Source organism: Clinocottus analis, unplaced genomic scaffold (assembly GCF_023055335.1).
Source record: "Clinocottus analis isolate CAN_PGR_092001 unplaced genomic scaffold, fCliAna1.0.p SCAF_17, whole genome shotgun sequence".
Taxonomy (NCBI): Eukaryota; Metazoa; Chordata; class Actinopteri; order Perciformes; family Cottidae; genus Clinocottus; species Clinocottus analis.
Genome location: NW_027175898.1, coordinates 2110684 through 2129162, shown reverse-complemented (window position 1 = coordinate 2129162; position 18479 = coordinate 2110684). Strand labels below are relative to the sequence as shown.

Here is an 18479-nt window from a genome sequence, read left to right as displayed (position 1 = left end):
CAGTGCGCGGCGGTTGGTTGTTATGGTGACGTGAACCCCACACTACGTAGTTGTCGGATTTGTCGCTAAAGGCTAAAGTCCCCAAAACCTCCATGACGTAGCCTGAAAACATAAAGATCGGCTGCCAACTTTTTTAAAGTGTTTTTGTTTTATTTTTATTCCACTGGGAGAAGTCCATTATTGAAGTTCCTCTGTAATATTGAACTGGAATAAAATAAAAACAAAACCTTTGACGAGGGTGTAGATATTGCTGTTTTGCAAACAGCTCTTGTGTGTTAATGATTATCCTCAAGCTAGCCTTGTATCTAATCTCAGACCTCTTATTTACCATTGAGTCTTCTTCACGGTAGCAGCTCAGAGCCAATGTCCACTTGCCAGCACAACTAGTTATTTCAGACGTAGTATGGACATTTCCTCTTGACACACTCCTGTTTAAACAACATAAATGGCTGTTTTACTCGCAGGCAGAATCCTGTGGTGTACAGGCATGGTATTTTGGATTTTACCTCACTTTAGTCTGGGATCACTGTCTGACTACAAGATCTGTGGGGATTCTGAATGTCAAAGTAAGTTTTGAATTCTTATATTGTAGTTTAAGATCCGTTTTATATATAATATATGTCTGTTTTTTTAGAAACTTTCTTTATGATTGTAATCTGTGTTGTTGTTTTTTGTGTGTTATTCAATCACGTGTGTGTTTGTGCGTGCGCAGGCCTCATGAGCAGAGTGCAGGCCATCAGAGACCACCATGGCAAGGACTGCCGTTTCCTGAGCTTCAGACGAGGGGACACCATTTTTGTTTACTACAAATTGGCCGGAAAGAGAGGAGACCTCTGGGCAGGAAGCGTGAGTCTGACAGCTCCATCTCTCACTCATAATTCAAACACTCCCTTGTGCAAGGTTCTAGATTGAGGAGATTAGTCCTGATTATAATACAGAGAGATATCCTAATGATCCTCTTTTATGACATTTGTGCTGTTTAGGTGAATAAATTCATCATCAGAGGTTGGAATTAATCAGCTGCAATCATCAGAATCATGCACTGATTGGCTAAGTCATGGTAACACTGTCCCTGATAAACACAAATGTCTGTGAGAGCGTTCCAGTTCATTTATATTATGGTGTAATTGTGTATGGAAACAGGCTGAATGAGTAATGGATTGTAAACACTAATGTAATAATGTGCTGACCCAAGATCACCATCTGTGAGCCATTTATTTTGCTAATCACTTTACACATCAACTGTATAAGAACTGCTCTGCTTTTCAGAGACATTTCATTATTGATTAAGATGGCATCGAGTGGCTTTTGGATGAGATGAGATTATATATATTTAAAAATAACAGAAATGAAATCCCCTTTCTACAAGCCATGCTGTGTAGTTGCAAGTAAAGACCTGAATTTCTATGAGTTCTTGGACAAAGTCTTTGTGTGATCTAATCAGGCTCACAATCAAAGCCTCGTTTCTGATGGAACTACAGCTGTTAACTAGTACATTTGTTCTTCTTCATTTGCATCACTTCAGCCATAAACGTTATCATAGCCACAGAGACTAAAACGAAGTGGGAAATTTTCCAGGAAATATAAAAAATGTGCTTCGTCCTCTTTCGTCAGTCTTTCATTTTCCTTTCCTCTTGATTGCCGTGTGCTCCTTCCCTGCATTCGTCCACAATGCTGCCGTGTTTTTTGTGGCCTTTACAGAACTCTGCTTCCTTTTGCTTTCAGATTGACAAACAGTTTGGCTATTTCCCGAAGGAAGCGGTGCAGGAGGAGCAGGTTTACGCCACCACGGAGAAAGTATTGGAAACACAGGTGAATAGGCAGATTATAGGCTTAGATCAAATAATTCTCTTTCATAGAGGCTATATAGCACATGGTTGCTAATGAATAGAGTGTAATTGTATATTGTGATATGCTACAGTATTTAACCCCAAATCAGTAGTTGCTATAGTAGTATGTTAAATCTGTTATTCCTGACTTTCCTTTTTTTCCATTCAGAAATCTGATTTCTTCTGCATGGATGAGTTTGGTTACCCCATTGACTCCAGTCATTTGGATGGTGATACTGACGATGATCAGAAAAACCAGAAGTCAGAAACTGCCCACATCACTCCCCACCCCGATGACACAAGTGCTGAAAGTCCTTCGACACCAGAAGAACCCCCTGCAGAATCTGTAGTTGCGGCACCGGTAGCCGACGAAACATCGGCAGAAGAGGACAAACGCAAAAGTGCTGGCGACGTCGCTGCCGGGACTCAGGAGGGAGCGCTGGAGACTCCTGCGACTCGGATGGAACAAGGTGGGTCTGACCCCTCCCCCTCCTCCTGGCTCGGTTCTTCTGTGACAGGGTGGTTAGGTCTGGCTAAAGAGGAGGAAGCCAACGAGATAACCGAGACGCAGGCCAAAGTTTCTGTCGCTTCATCTGTGACAGGATGGCTGGGGTTTGGAGGAGAAGGGAAACCTGACGTGAAAAGTACAGAACAAGAGACAGAAAATGCAGACTCTTTGGCGTCAACCATGACTGGGTGGCTGGGCTTTGGAGGAGGGACAGAAAAAGCGTCAGAAAAAGAGCAAGATGAAGAAAGAGAAGATGGCGAGGAACCGGCAGAAAGGTTCAGGAGTAGGAAGATGACTCTGGACCTAGAAGGCAGCCAATTACACGAAGAGGAGCGGAAAGAGACGGGGACATTAGATTGGCTGGGAAGCGGGCTGTCAAACACGTTGGGGTTCGGCCAGACCAATCAGGAGCCAGAGCACAAGGCAACGCCGGAAGAAGAGGCCAAGGAGACAATCCAGGAGGAGGAAGAACAGCCGGCGTCTAGCTCTTGGTTGGATATGGGGATTGGGGACATTTTAGGCTTCAGGAAAGACGAGAAGAAAGTTAAGGAGAGAGCAGGAAGTGGTTTAAAGGGGACAGAAGAGGACAAAAGCTTAGAACATGCGACAGGCTCGGAGAATGTGGATACCAGTCAACCTCAAAGTGCAGAGGAGGTAGAGACAGAGACTGCCAATGAATCAAAGGTGGAAGAACCTCCGAAAGACCAGAATGTCCCACCAGAGATCCAAGTCAATGCTGAACCAAACTATAATGTTATAGGTACTTCAGACAGGAGTGAGGACCATGTCTCACCTGAAGATGCAGCATCCAAAGTCAACCGAGAAGACATTTTTCTTCAGACCGAGTTCGAGAAAACGTCCCAGACTGAAGGTGGAATGGAGGAAGACAATGTTTCAGATGATCACAAGAAAGAGAAATCTACAGAAATGAAAGGTAAATATCATCAGATGCCTAAATCAATAGAAAACGAGGCTGAGGTTAATAACAGAGAAGCAGGAGGGGTCGAGAGTGAAACTGTAAGCATCAAGGATCAGGATTTTTTGACACAATCTGACATTAATTTTGTGTCTGATGAACCTCTACCTGCTCACAGTGTAGAAGCCAATGCTTATAGTTCAGATTCACTAGCTATGATTGACAGCACAGAAACAGAGACACCTCAGGGTGAGATAGGACAGGAGGGAGAGGCTGGTAATGGATCATCTCGTTCTACTAATAAAAGTACTGACCGTACTGAAAAGGCTTCAGAGGAGGACAGAAGAACGCTTTCCACCAGTGAGAGCACAACACAGACAGAAAACAGTGCAGATCAGGACTCCGCGTCTCCACATATGCAACAGGTGGCCACTCAAAGTGTTGGTGATGCACACGCGCTAAAGGAAACTGTTAAAGAAACTGAGAGACATGGTGATGAATACAACCTCCAGCCAGTTCAAACTAAGACAATTGAGTTTGGGACAAACTTTTTGAATAAAAGTGGTCTCAAGACAGCTAGAGACTCTGGAAAAGAGACTGAGACTAAGGAAGTGAGGTCAAAGGAAGCGGAAAAGCAGGAGAAGATAGAACAGTTAGAGGGAGAGGTGAAACAGCGGGATGGGAAAGAAATAAAAACACAGGCGAAACAGGAAGCGAAGGAGGCAAAGGAAGTAGAGAAAGTGAAGGAGATAAAGGAAGAGGGGAAACAGGAGGAAGTGAGGGGGGTGAAAGAGGAAGTGGGGAAACAGGAGGCAGTGGAGGAGATAGAGGAAGAGGGGAAACAAGAGGAAGTGGAAGAGATAAAAGAAGAGGGGAAACAAGAGAACGTAGAAAAGCTACAAGAAATAGGGAAACTGGAGGAAGTGGGTGGGATAAACGAAGAGGGGAAACAGGAAGAAGAGAAGGAGGTAAAAGAAGAGGGGAAACAAGAGGAAGTGGAAGAGATAAAAGAAGAGGGGAAACAAGAGAACGTAGAAGAGCTACAAGAAATAGGGAAACTGGAGGAAGTGGGTGGGATAAACGAAGAGAGGAAACAGGAGGAAGAGAAGGAGGTAAAAGAAGAGCGGAAACCAGAGGAAGTGGAAGATATATCGGAAGTAGAAAAACAGGAGGAAGTGGAAAAGATATTGGAAGTAGAAAAACCGGAGGAAGTGGAAGAGAGAAAGGAAGAGAGAAAACCAGAGATAGTGAAAGAGATAAAGGAAGTAGGGGAAAAGGAGGAAGGAAAGGAGATAGAGGAAGAGGGGAAACCAGAGAAAGTGGAGGAGATAAAAGAAGAGGGGAAACAGGAGGAAGTGGAAGATATATTGGAAGTAGAAAAACAGGAGGAAGTGGAAAACATATTGGAAGTAGAAAAACCGGAGGAAGTGGAAGAGATAAAGGAAGAGGGAAAACCAGAGATAGTGAAAGAGATAAAGGAAGTAGGGGAACAGGAGGAAGGGAAGGAGATAGAGGAAGAGGGGAAACCAGAGAAAGTGGAGGAGATAAAAGAAGAGGGGAAACAGGAGGAAGTGGAAGATATATTGGAAGTAGAAAAACAGGAGGAAGTGGAAAACATATTGGAAGTAGAAAAACCGGAGGAAGTGGAAGAGATAAAGGAAGAGGGAAAACCAGAGATAGTGAAAGAGATAAAGGAAGTAGGGGAACAGGAGGAAGGGAAGGAGATAGAGGAAGAGGGGAAACCAGAGAAAGTGGAAGAGATAAAAGAAGAGGGGAAACAGGAGGAAGTGGAAGATATATTGGAAGTAGGGAAACAGGAGGAAGTGGAAGATATATTGGAAGTAGGGGAACAGGAGAAAGGGAAGGAGATAAAGGAAGAGGGGAAACCAGAGGAAGCGGAGGAAATAAAGGAAGTAAGGAAACAAAAGGAAGTTGAAGAGTTAAAGGAAGAGTGGAAGCAGCAAGAGATAGAAGAGTTCAAAGAGGTAAAGCAGGAGGACGAGGAAGAATTAAAAGAAGCGGAGGAAAAGGCAGAGTTAAAGGTGGTAGAAGGAGTGAAGGAAGAAGATACTAAAAAGGATGAAGAAAAACAAGCAGAGTCTTATTTTGAGGAAGAGATGGAAAACAGCCTCCACTTTTTGCCTCACTCTAAGAAAGACAGTCCAAAGCCAGAAAGTGTGAACAGCTCGGAATCTGTGTTCTCAACATCTGAGAGCCGGGCTAAAAACCCACCGATGGAAAAAGAGGAGAAAGAGGAAGAAAAGGTCAGGGGTGAAATGAAAGAGGAGGAGATGGAGAATGTGGAGAGTTTGATGAGGAACAAAGAGGAAGAGGGGACCCTCAAATGTCCAAATGACCTTTGTCCTCAGGCTAGCGAAGACAGATTTGTAAAGGACAGAGATGGAAATGATCCTGCGAGAATGTTGAGCGCAATAGAGGAAGGGGCCATAGAGACAGGGAAGCAAAATCCAGTGGCCAACAATGATCAAATATTAGCAGACAGGGTAAGAGCGAGTCAGTCTGTACCAGTTGAAGGCGTGGAGAAGGATAAGGATGGAGTACAGGTGGAGGGAGTGAAGGAAGAGAAAAGAGATGAGGGGGAAAACAACCATTGGCAACATTTAAGTGAGAGTACAGATCCACTCTCACTTGGCCAAACAACTGAGCTCGTCGATGATCAGCTGGATTCCAGTGAGGGCTACAACGCTGAGCTTGAAGACCCCGAAACCATCAGCAACGGGGTTTCCTCTGAGAAGGAAAATGAGCACGCACGCTCTGATCCTAAGATAGTATTAGAGGACACAAAGGGGGAAGAGAGGGAGGAGGATTTCGGGACAGGCGAAGCGATGGCGGTTCCAGTGTCGTCCGCTGACCTCGTTCAAAGCCCGGCTGTGATGTCTGAACAAAGCCCTCCGTCAGACGGTCACAGTACAGGGCCAAGAGAGCCTAGAAGTAGAGGAGCGTTCGGCCTTTTCAAAAGCACCTTTAGCTTTTTCGGATCGCCCGTCACCGAAACTGAGGGATCCAAAGAGTCTGCCCCGAGTTTGGGTTCTGACACAGGCGACACAGCCACGGTACACGTCGCTCTCCCTCCTGAGCAAGCACTGGGTGCAACCACTGTTTTGGGTCAGGTTGACACGCAAGATTTGCACACTTCTCCTCCTGTCGTGGAGACTCCGTCCTCAACGGGGGGTCGTTCTCACCCCACGGAAAGCCCCGTCCAGACTGAAACCCTCGCCCCACATTACAAGAACCTCCTCGCCCACATGAGCGCGGATGAGGCGACCGTTCTGTTGGAGCTCTTCGGGCGACACAAACTGCAGTTTTTGGATTACGTGTTGGGGAACACGGGAACAGCGACCGGTGACCCTGATAACGATGGCTCGATATTGATGGATATAGAGAGGCTTCTGGCTCATCACAAGGAAGCTCTGGTGGCTCCCAGCGCGAGGCTCGCGGACGCACCGCGGGAGGATAAGAAAAAGACCAGAGCGCTCATCGCACTTCAGAAGCTGGAAGCGCTGCTGGCCAGAGTGAAAAAGACTTTAAACACAGGTGAACCCGACATCGGCAGCATAAACCAACACAAGTGTTTTTCATGGCCACAAAGATATTCTTGAAGTTAATTTGATAGTATGGGTTTTTAACTTGCAATGATCTCACTCCGAGTGCATGTGTGTTCCCTGTCAAACGCAGTCGGGGCCAGCTGTGTCGGGGAATCCTGTTCAACTCACGGCGAAGGTGAGGAGACGCCCGCTCAGGAGGATCCCTCTGAGGCCTTGGATAGGACCAACACTGCAAGAGATGAATGGATGGGGGTGGGTGAAGAGAAAGATGGACGACTGAGTGGAGGCACAGCGAAGGAGCGGACCACCAAGGATCAGGAAAGGAAAGAGAAGGGGGGAAAAAGTAGTGAAGGAGAGAGTATGCCCCCTGAGTCAGCATCACCACAGCCACTGGAAGGTATGGATGACTCAAGTATCAAGACGGATTAAAAGATATTAAGATATTTTAGGAAAAAGGAGTGAAATGTGGCCGCTGCAACCTCGATCCTTCTGCGAGACAAAACCTGGAACACTAAAGCATGCACAACATTACTTTTTACTGTATTGAAATGTTATGCTATTTGTGATTACATGCTTGTGAATTTGATTTCAGGGGTAATGCGGCGGATTCTGTACTTTGCTCATCAGCTCGCCGAAGACTCAGCCACTCATGTTCATGCAGCGAGGGAGCGCCTCGCATGGCTTACTGTACAGGTAAGATTTATCTGCAGATTGAACTCCATGTAGGCCGGATGGAGGCTTGATTGTCACTAAACGCTCAAAGACGTAAGCACAATATGTTTGTCGTGCAACACCCAACTACACAGCTACACCGCATTGTAGTTTTTCTTCGATCTACGTCGCCTTTCAGGTTTGTTCCAAACACCATTAAATAATACTAACAGAGATAATGTACACAAGCCTAGTTTATGAAATTAAATGTGTTTTCACTGTTTTTCCCCACCTCACAGCATTCTTTAGTAGACATTATGACTGGGGGTCAAAGCAGGGTGCATTTTGTTTGGTCAGAAATGTTGCCTGGCCCAGTTTTAACATTTAATTTAAAGTGCACATGCATATGTTTTAATCATTGTGTACAGGGCTGTGGGTTCTCTGGCAAACCATCTAGCCGTGGTCCTTCGAGCTGATCGTTCAGGGTCAACCAACTGTGTGGTCTGGTTCTTTAAGACAGAGAACTTGTGTCACGTCAATCTGACTTTCCCTCTGGACTCATGTTCGCGTTGGCTCTGTCATCACTCACATTCCTGAGTGCTGGTGGGTCCATTACACATGTCGATCCAGCTCGCAACCCACCTTCTCTCGAGGCAAACCATTTAAAATGGTTTGACGGGACTAGTGATAGTTTCACATGGACGAAAATGAGGCCAGGTCGGTGAGTAGAATTTCGAAACATCGGTTGACTGAGTCGAGTCCCCACCTTTGTCCTACTGGGACCAGCTTGTGACTTACCATTACCGTCAACTCTACAACCTGTAACACACGGTCGTAAACTGCTTGAGAAATATGGCATCTGTACGAAAGATATTACGTGCTAAGTTTGAAATGCTAATGTTTTTATTTTGGGAGATTATCAAAGACTCAACGACATTGACACTTTTCCGTTTAGATGTAGTTAGAGTCCTGGGTGTAGTAACACCTGTTTATGTTGGTGTCACTTTAAAAGTGCTCCGATATGCCAGTGTGGCATTTTACAATTGGTGACGTTGCAAGTGAACCATTTACGACACTAGCGGGGGTGTAAAGATATCTACATGACCCAGTTAGTGTTTAAATCAATGTATAGTTATGAATTAATTATTTTATATATATTATAACACGTGTATTATTATGTTATGAAGGAAAACTAGTTTAGTGAAATCTAGACGAGGAGTTTTCTAGAGCAAATGCACTATCTTGCCACCCCTACGACGTGCAACGTGACTTGGTCCAGTCTGGAGCGTCGGTGTTGTGAAAAGGATGTGAAATCGCCGCCAGCCCGGTTGACGGCTTCAATTTGTGTCCCTAATGTTGAGTTTATTTGTATTTATTAAATGACAGCTATCATCGAAACAAGAAGCAAATGAGATAATTCGGAAATGGCGGAAGCGAGGGACCTCTCGGCCAGCAAAGCGGTCGACTTTCAGGAGACGGCGGAGGCTTACTACAGTATCGCCGTGGAGAAAGTGAAGGATGTACGTTATGTGGCAGGTTTTGTTAGCATAGCCGACACAGCTGACATAACGTAACGGATTGTGTCGATAACAGCTCAGTGTTATTGCCGAGTACACCATCTGAGTTTGTACAGTTTGTGTTAGATTGCACGTGTGTCGGGCCACTGCTGTTAACCAGCTGTCAAGACTACGTTGGGATTCAGAGTCGTTTTTATTTCAGACGTGTTTGTAATTGTCCACAGAGTTAGCTAGTAATGGTTAGCTAGCGTTAGCTTGTTAATTGGTGGTAGTATTAGGAGAGCTGATCAGGTGTTGAGCTTTCCTGCTTTTTGTCTTCCTGCGAAAATATGGAAGGATTTTTAACATTTGTGTGTGTGTATATATGTGTGTGTGTGTGTGTGTATATATATATATATATATATATATATATATATATATATATATATATATATATATATATATATATATATATTTATTCCTGGTAATGTACTATCTATATTACACCTCATTAATAGGTGTGGAGGAAAGAGGAAAGCTGAGTATTCAAGGCTACAACTTGCAATAGATACTAATACGATCTAAATGTACATACGTTGGACAACTGTAAGACTGTTGAGACTACTTAAAAATGAAATAAGCCGGTTGTTTGGTTCGTTTGCTACACACAAGAAGCCCTACCTACTGAAGCAACAGCTTTGTTGTGGGTCTCTGACTGCCAGGCTGCTTGACCCATCTGTAATGTTTGCATTTCATTCACCGTATTTGATCAGAACTTGTTAGCAGGGCGGTCAGCACTGAGAAAGACGATGCTTATATCCACAGTAACTATTCCACTGTGTTAATTCACATGGTTAAATAGAGCGAAACAAAGGAACATGCATCGTGTTGGCTGAAACCAGTTTCCAAAACAAACAGACCTCTCCCCTTTGTTCAGGTTGTGTCTTCACTGCCTGATGACATCAGACCCGGGCCGGACCTGTACGGGGTGCCATGGGAACCAGTCATCTTCTCCAGCCTGGTGGGGCTGGTGACGATGCTGCTTTTCACCTGCAGATGTTATAGCTCTGTAAGTACACACAAAGATCTTGTATGCAGCATGTTCATTTCTTAAGGTGGTGTGGGTTTAAACAAAGACAGAAAGTCACCACTTGTTCCATATGCAGTCTGCAAATCTACAAACTGATTACTGTATGTGATCATTGTTGTTTTCTTTTTCTTTCTTTACAGGTCAAAAGCAGAATGTATCGAAGTAAGTTCTTGCCACGTATTCCTTAGTTTCACATTTGTATGACTCGTATTTTTATTTAGCAGAAATATGTTAGAAACTAATTTGATTACATCATTGTATTCCCTTTTTTAGGTAAAGAGCGAAGGATGGCTGAGCAGGTGGCGGAGCTGCTGGACGAGAAGTGTAAAGTCCTTGAGACTCTCAGCAAATGTCAACAAGAGGTTGGTACTGATGCCTGACTGGCTCACTGACTGGTGGCATAGTCTGATACAACACGGGGTGTTTCCAACTGAAGCCAAATTCATATCATATGTTTTAATTTCCATGGCATCAGATTTCCAAGATGCAGAGTCTTGCGCATGTTGTCTGAAATGTGGGGATCAAACAGTAGAACCTCTCCCATTGCAAAGATATGAAAAAAAGTTATAAACATACATTTAAATCCTGCTCAAAGGCACTATTTTTGTCATGGCTGTCATGAGTGTTGCTTCTAAGATTTATTTCCTCATTGTGTTTCATTTGCAGTATGATGACCTGGAGAGCACGCTGAGGGACACTGGTGTTTTGGCCCAAACTCAAAAGTCGGATGATCTGGAGGTGAAGCAGAGAGAGAAAGAGAGAGGAAAAACGTTGGCACAGTGTCTATTGTTGTTCATAAGATGTAACCTTAGTCAGTTGGTACTCTTTTGATGAAAATAGGTTTTTCCTGTATTTTATTGTTTGCGCTTCTGTCTTAAGTGAAACCTGCAATAACTGATTTATATACAGATTTATTTTGGCCACTTGGGGCAGCAGAAACCACCTGTAATCACGACATTGACACATCATCTATCAAGTTGATACCTTGTATGAACTTGTTAGCAAACAGTTGCTTGTTTACACATCCCGCCTTTATGAAGCAGCATTCTTATTCAGTTTGAGTTATGTTTCTGCCTCTCCAAATTTCAATGAGTGATCTATCACATTTTGACACTGTGACCCGACTTTCGTGTTATCTCCACATTGTACCGCTCTTTTGCTCTCTCTTGAACTTTGATTTCTTGCTCCTCCAGGTCAAAGCCAGACAGTTAGAACATGCTAAAAGGCAGATGGATGGGGATCTGGAACAGCTGAAGGATCAACTGGACCAGCAGAAGGAATTTAGGCTAGAGCAGGAAAGAAGGGTACGAACGCACACACACACACACACACACACACACACACACACACACACACTACGGCTAACGATACCAGCTGTAACATCTTCAATTCTTTATCAAGAATGATGGTTGGATAGGAATTGAAATCCATTGCATTAGTGTCATATTGAGATGGATATATAATTATTTATCTATTTTTGGTCCTTCCAGTTAGCTTTGCTTGAAGACAGCATGAAAACCACTGAAGAAGAAACCAGAGACCTCCAGTCACAAGAAGAGCAGGTAGCGTTACCTAACCCTTGTTCACTGTACCTCTCCCCCGGCTGCTTCCTCTAACCCTCCTCTGCACTGTCTCACCGTGTTTTAAATCGCTGCCCGTTTTGTCTCCAGGCACAAACCACTCTGAAGGTGTACAGCATGAACAGTGACAGACTCCAGAAGAATCTGGAAACTGCTGGAGAGGAGAACGCCCTGCTGCAGGAGAGCAACGCTCAGGTAGGATGCTCTGCACATAAAGCGCGTGGTGGAATTGAAAGTGCTGCTTTGCCTGTCTGTTCCACTCAGTCACATACTTTACTAGAGTCATGGTTCTTTACTCTTTACATCTTCATCCGCCCCTTTACCTCTTTCCTCAGTTGAGGCAGCAGGTGGAGGGATGGGCAGAGAGAGTAAGTGAGTTGGAAGCGGAGATGAGCAGATGCGAAGTGACCCATAGTACGATGCTGCAGGATGTGGCCAACAAGGATGAGCGCATCACGGTACGTTTGGTTCCGGCATTCATTACAGTGTGTTGTGGCTCACTGCTGTGTGATATTACCTTGAGATTTCTGCTAAATGCTTTCAAATAATGGGACTCTCGGGGAAATACCACGTAAGGAAGGCAGGAAACAGATGCAATTGATGGAGGGGCTTTGGTTGCATCGCTTTTTGTTGTCAGAAATGAGCTTGACGCCAAATGTGTGTGCGCTTCCAGTCGTTGACAGATCGGCTGCTGGGGATGAAAGCATGGGACTCGGACCTGGAGGAGGAGGGCTGTGAGGAAGGAGGAGAGAAGGAGACGTCCAACGGCAGAGCGAACAGAAAAGGAAACGTCTTGGACGCACAGGGCCACCTCCAGAAAGTCCAGAAACTCATCTACGCTGCAAAGGTATTTTAATTTAATGAAGCCAGCAGCCAGACTCCTTCATATTATTTACAATCACTGTCCACTTGTATGTGGAACGCCTGCTGATATGTTGAGCGTGTGTTTTCTTGTAGCTGAACGCAGACCTCAAATCGGTAGACGAAGACAAGGACAGACTGTTTGCCAAGCTGAACGATGAAGTCAAAGCAAAAGAAGACCTGCAAGGTGATTTCATTTAGTCTTCTGATACAGAACACACTCCATGATACCAGCGTAGAGACCTGACATGTCACTGATGTAATGTTTGTTTGTTTTCCTCTCTAGTTAGCATCAAGGAGCTGGACAATGAGAAGTTATCTCTGCAGTCGGAGTCTGAGCAGTACCAAGACCAGGTAGCCGCCCTCAACCAAGCCTTTGTGTGATATTCTATTCATTATATTGTTGTTCCACGCTTATTTGCTTTCGGGTTTATTTCCTCACAGGTCCAAAGGTTACAACAAAAACTCCAGATCATGACAGAAATGTACCAAGAAAATGAGCTCAAGCTGCACAGGTAGGGACCCGCGTGGTGGGGCTACATTATCATTGCATGGAGAAGTTATAGCATGTGTACGAGATGTTGATGAACGTGTGCATTGGCAGGCTGCTGACGGTGGAGGAGAAGGAGCGCACGCAGAAAGAGGAGAAATTGAATAAAGCCGACAAAAACATTGCGTTGGCCATGGAGGAGCTCAGTAACTACAGGTAGCCTTTCCCGCAAAAGGTGTTCCCCAAACACATTGACGATGTGCAGGGAGTGGGGTGAAGGGCGTTTGTGAGCCTCCTCTTGCACAAAGGGAACACCAGTAGAGTCTCTCCCGTAACGTCGCCTTTTTTTTGTCCTTCAGACAGCGAGCGGGAGAGATGGAGGAGGAACTGGAGAAAACCAAACAGTCTTACCAGACTCAAATATCAGCACACGAGAAGAAGGCTCACAATAACTGGGTTAGTAAAATTAATAAAAATATAAAAGAGTACTAATTTTATATATATATATATATATATATATATATAGATCTATAGATATATATATATATATATAGATATATATATATATATATAGATCTATAGATATATATAGATCTATAGATATATATATATATAGATATATATATATATATATATATATATATATATATATATATATATATATATATATATATATATATAGATCTATAGATATATATATATAGATATATATATATATATATATCTATATATATATATATAGATATATATATATATATAGATCTATAGATATATATATATATAGATCTATAGATATATAGATCTATAGATATATCTATATATATATATCTATATATATATATATATATATATATATATAGATATATATATATATATATATAGATCTATAGATATATATATATATAGATCTATAGATATATAGATCTATAGATATATCTATATATATATATCTATATATATATATATATATATATATATAGATATATATATATATCTATATATATATATCTATATATATATATATATATATATATATATATCCCAACAGATTCAGCTGATGATGTTGTGGTAATGTGGTGTGGTGATGTTGTGACTGTTATTGTCTTTCTATTATTTTTTTGTTACTGCAACAAATACACGCATATACATACACACACACGTACTACTCTGACATAGGATCAGGGGTCTCTTATATTATCATTCCTCCAGTCAAATGACATATCTCAATGTTTTGCACTTGACTGCATCTGCATACATGTACTCATGTCATGTTGTGTTTCTGGTCTTGGCTTGACTTTTGTTTTTTCCAGCTGGCAGCCCGAGCAGCAGACCGAGACCTCACAGACATCAGGAGAGAGAACGCCCTCTTTAGACAGAAGTAAGTAGATAGTAACAGACCCCTGAACTGAAATTTAAATAAATAAATGAAAAAGGTTGAACAGATAGTACAGATGCTTTGAAGTTGGGGTTGTATGTTCCATAGTCATCTACAGTAGAGGAACAAACGGGCTAACGTCACACAGGAGGAAGGCAGTGTTCAGCTGTGGATGAGGGCAGCAGCACAACTTATTTTAGATACTTAAAAAAAGAAGAAATATTAGTTGAAGTGTACGCTTTATTTAGAATGTTTTCGCAGCGTTACCTTGTTCTGTTCTCCTCTAACACATTCATGTTTGTGTCTCATGACCCCAAAAAAACAAAAACACACTTTGTAGAAGTGTTTGCCGTGTTTTCATCTGTTTTGTATATACTGTGTACATAGCACTATACATCGGGGTCTAGAAATTTTTTTAATTTGTTGACATTCGTCGTGTTTGCTCACAGGCTGACTGACACACAGTTTAAACTCGACGCCCTCGACAAAGATCCCTACGCCTTGGACAGCTTGGCTCGGCCGCTGCCCTTCAGAGGTTAGAGCGCTATAAACTAAATGATGCATTATTGAACTCAACATGATCGCCGGACCCCGTCCTGGAAGCAGTAGGCTGCAGATTTCCTTAACTTTTCTCTCGCTGAACTTTCAGCTGAAAGGTCCCCGTACGGTCCGTCTCCTCTGGGTCGACCTGCATCTGAAACCAGACCTTTTCTGTCTCCTCCGACATTATTGGACGGCCCACCTGCTCGACTTTCTCCTAGAGGTACACACACACACACACACACACACACACAGTCACAATCCACATAGACCCGGCTGCGGCTGCACACTGAACCAGATTAGACCGCCAGTAAACGCTTGCCGCACGTTGGAGAAGACCGGCCGGCGGTAGCATGATCAACTGACTCTTAACCGTTTGCAGCAGCATGGTCTGTACGCCGGCATGCTGTCGGCGCTCTGGCAAGTAAAAGAGGAGGTATAGTGCCACGTGATGATGTCTTATAATAGCATCGGTTTATTCAGATTGACTCGACAGTTTCTCTTTGTGTCCCTCTTGCAATCGCACTCAGTCTGGCATCATTGTCTGATATTTTGTCTTTGGCCCATTGGTTCCACTTCTTCCCTTCCCTCTTTACCTCTTTACCTCCCTCTCTTCTTCTCCTTGTTCTGTCCCTTTTCTCCGCAGTGACTCGTGGTCCAGTGGAGCCCCCAGGTAGCCAAGGAGAGCTGGAGCGGAGCGGCGGTCCTCATTCAGACAGCGGCTCGATTTCTCCGACGTGGGAGAGAGACCGCAGGGGCCCCCCACCAGGACCCCCTGGCCCGCCCGGGCCCCTAGGACATCCAGGTGTGTTTTTGTGTGTGCATGTGTGAGACAAAGAGAAAGACACAGCGTGAATCAGGGACATCTGGTGGGTTGTCGGCTTCTAAAATAAGACGGATCTGGTGACGCTCACGCAACCTGATCTGCCTATAGACGGATCGAGGATTAAGATTTATTTTACTGTATGTGGGAAAAATCTTTTGTCACACACCATTCATATTAGTCATATTGACATTACTTTAAAAAACGTAATTTCACACCATATACACGTTGGTGTCGTTCTGACACAATATGTCACGTGCTGAAGGCGCATTGTTCCAGGAACCTGAACCCATCGCTGACATTTTGAGTGCAGCAGCAGTCACATGGGTGTAGCTCATGACATCAGCTAAATTGGACTGCAGCCAGCGCTGAGGTCAGTTGTTGCGTCTGTGTTTTGGCAAGTTGACAGTCAACGTCGGATGATGTGCATCCGCGTCTGAGTCGCATGCCGGCGCTGCATGCGGGTCGTTTGATGCTTTTTTTGAGGTTTTGGACACGAGAAGCTGCAATTGTCTGTAAAGCTCTGTGTTCGTTTATCCTGACTTGCCAATAAAACATTGATAAAAATTGATAAAAACACTGATCAAATCTTAGCATGTTCTTTCTATCTCAACGTGTGTCTGTCTCATAGGCTATATGTTCCCAGAACCAGGACCAATGTACAGGAGACCTCCCCCAGGACCTCTGGGCCCTTTGCCTCCTTTCGGCCCTCTCCATCCCAGGGGTCTCCCCCCGGGTCCCCCTCACCCTGCAGACATGGCGGGTAAGTCGAAACCTGCGTAAGCGGCACGTTGTTGCCTCATTGCACTGTCCTGCTGTATTTCACTCTTTTTGACTGAATACAAATGAATATCTAGACCACACACAGGAAACAGCTTGTGCATTATTGCCCATTTCCTGTGTTCATGACAATGCAGATGGCTCCTACAGAGAAAACAGCCACGGGCCTGGTGAACTGGACCACAGAGAGGTACGTGTTGGTTTTTTTTTGTGCTTTTGTGTAGCGTGCGTGCGTGTGTGTGTGTGTGTGTGTGTGTGTGTGTGTGTGTGTGTGTGTGTGTGTGTGTGTGTGTGTGTGTGTGTGTGTGTGTGTGTGTGTGTGTGTGTGTGTGTGTGTGTGTGTGTGTGTGTGTGTGTGTGTGTGTGTGTGTGTTGGATCAACAGTTGGGCCTCTGTACTATCACCTTTTTTACATTTTTTTATATCTGTGTCAGCAGTTTGGTCCTGGGGATCGAAGGACTCCGCCTGAAGCGGATCCAAGGATCGGGGGTCCCCCTCCCGGCCCCCCGATGGGCCCGATGGGCCCCATGGTCGGCCCCTTTCCTCGTAGAGCCCCCTATGGACTGCCACCTCATGATTTCTACCCACCCAGGGGACCCCCGGGCCCTCCCATGATGCCGAGTAAGCAGTCTTCTCTTCGCAGACCATGTTGGCGCCACGTTGTCTCCTCACGACATTGGTTAATCTGATCCTCTCTCTCTCCCCGTTTCCTCCATTTTCTCCAGTGTGGGCCCCTCCACCTCCAGGGATGATGCTCCCTCCTCGTTTCCCACCCGGCGGGCCTCTCGGCCCTCGCCCTCACTACGCTCCCCTGATGCGCCCCCCTCTGCACGACGGCCCCCAAAACCCCTCCATGGGCCCTTTCCCTCCTCGGCAGTCCGGCCCCTCCCCGCCGCACAGCCAGTCTCCAGAGGAGCACACGCCCTCGCCCGAGGACGCCATTTGAGCCTTAACAGGGTCTTTGGCTCAAGCTGCGAGCTGACGGTCGAAGTTGAACTCGGCAGTACATGGGACGGTTGGGCAGGTGGCTGTTTCCCATCGCTCTGTTTTCTGTAACGTCTACGTGTTAGCCGGGGAGGGGGGTTATCTAATGAAGAGGCGTTACAGCCGGGGAAAACCATCAGCCTTCATTAGCCCACTTTGTTGCTGTCCGTCTGCTTCTGCTCTCTCTCTCTCTATCTGCCCTCTCAATGTCCAGCTAACTTCCCTGTGAAGTAGTTCTTGTAGCTGTCAGCAGCAGGATCACGGCAGCTTAATCTGTACGTTTGTGTGTCTGTGTGTGGAATGCCAGAATTGTTTTTAATGTCAGTCAAAGGTTGAAATGCTGTATGTGGCAAAGAATCGATCCTTTCACGCGTTGCATCAGTGATCATTTCATCCCGACGGCCCAAGAGAAATGTCTTCTGCTTCTGTCATTTAAAAAAAAAAAAGACAAACTAGCCATTTAGCATCTGCGTGGGTTTTGACCAAGATTGGGCGCCATCTTAATCCGTTCCCTTGAGATCTTGCTTCGTCTGTGACTGAACTGACGTGATCTTGAACTCTAAATATTCCTCAGAGGTCAAATGAGAAAGTAGGAATAAACTGCGTCACTGAACTTGCCCGGCTGCCCCTGTGGCATTCGAAGGACTTCGCCTCCATCAACAAAGCCGTCGTTTCAAACGGCAGCAACTCAAAAACAGTGCTCTTGATTATGTTACAGGGACTTGCGTGTGGCCTCAACTTGAAAAAAAGAAAGAAAGAAGAAGCGGCTCATAGTAGTCGTTTGCCGCAGTATCCTGTGACTCATGTTGGCAGTCGAGCAGGAGAGGGACGGACTGGAAGAGAGCCGGAAAGATGACATACATGTGAATTTTGTAAAAAAATAAATAATTATTAACAGATAAATAAAGACTGTCAAATTGACAACACCTCGTCTTTTACTGATGTGTTTGTGGTCCGAGAACATTGGAGCATCGGAGTGTGATTAGTTTT

General features: G+C 44.6%; 1 protein-coding gene across 3 annotated transcripts; it reads left to right on the top strand.

Moving 5' to 3' along the window:
• Positions 1-96: 96 nt before the first annotated feature.
• mia2 (MIA SH3 domain ER export factor 2) lies at positions 97-18397 on the top strand. Of its 3 annotated transcripts, XM_068580810.1 has the most exons (28): positions 97-566; positions 713-846; positions 1726-1812; positions 1999-2299; positions 6950-7216; positions 7412-7512; positions 9904-10035; positions 10197-10218; positions 10330-10418; positions 10723-10794; positions 11250-11360; positions 11547-11618; positions 11727-11831; positions 11972-12094; positions 12310-12483; positions 12594-12684; positions 12784-12851; positions 12942-13012; positions 13102-13203; positions 13347-13443; positions 14298-14365; positions 14812-14897; positions 15012-15125; positions 15549-15707; positions 16357-16488; positions 16643-16695; positions 16940-17126; positions 17231-18397. In XM_068580810.1, exons 1-28 carry the CDS (start codon positions 446-448, stop codon positions 17449-17451), a joined length of 3360 nt encoding a protein of 1119 aa, XP_068436911.1. In that variant the 5' UTR covers positions 97-445; the 3' UTR covers positions 17452-18397. The 3 variants fall into 3 exon arrangements, with proteins under 3 accessions (XP_068436911.1, XP_068436912.1, XP_068436913.1); XM_068580811.1 differs by lacking the exons at positions 97-566; positions 713-846 and adding an exon at positions 1035-1060; XM_068580812.1 differs by lacking the exons at positions 97-566; positions 713-846; positions 1726-1812; ... (1 more) ...; positions 6950-7216; positions 7412-7512 and adding an exon at positions 8792-8990.
• Positions 18398-18479: the final 82 nt, after the last annotated feature.

Bases quoted from the DNA above. Each gene is read 5' to 3' on its own strand.
- mia2 (XM_068580810.1), top strand. From the start codon at position 446: ATGGCTGTTTTACTCGCAGGCAGAATCCTGTGGTGTACAGGCATGGTA. The intron at 847-1,725 runs GTGAGTCTGACA...TTTTGCTTTCAG, and splicing joins GAGACCTCTGGGCAGGAAGC to ATTGACAAACAGTTTGGCTA. The intron at 12,685-12,783 runs GTGATTTCATTT...TTTCCTCTCTAG, and splicing joins AGCAAAAGAAGACCTGCAAG to TTAGCATCAAGGAGCTGGAC.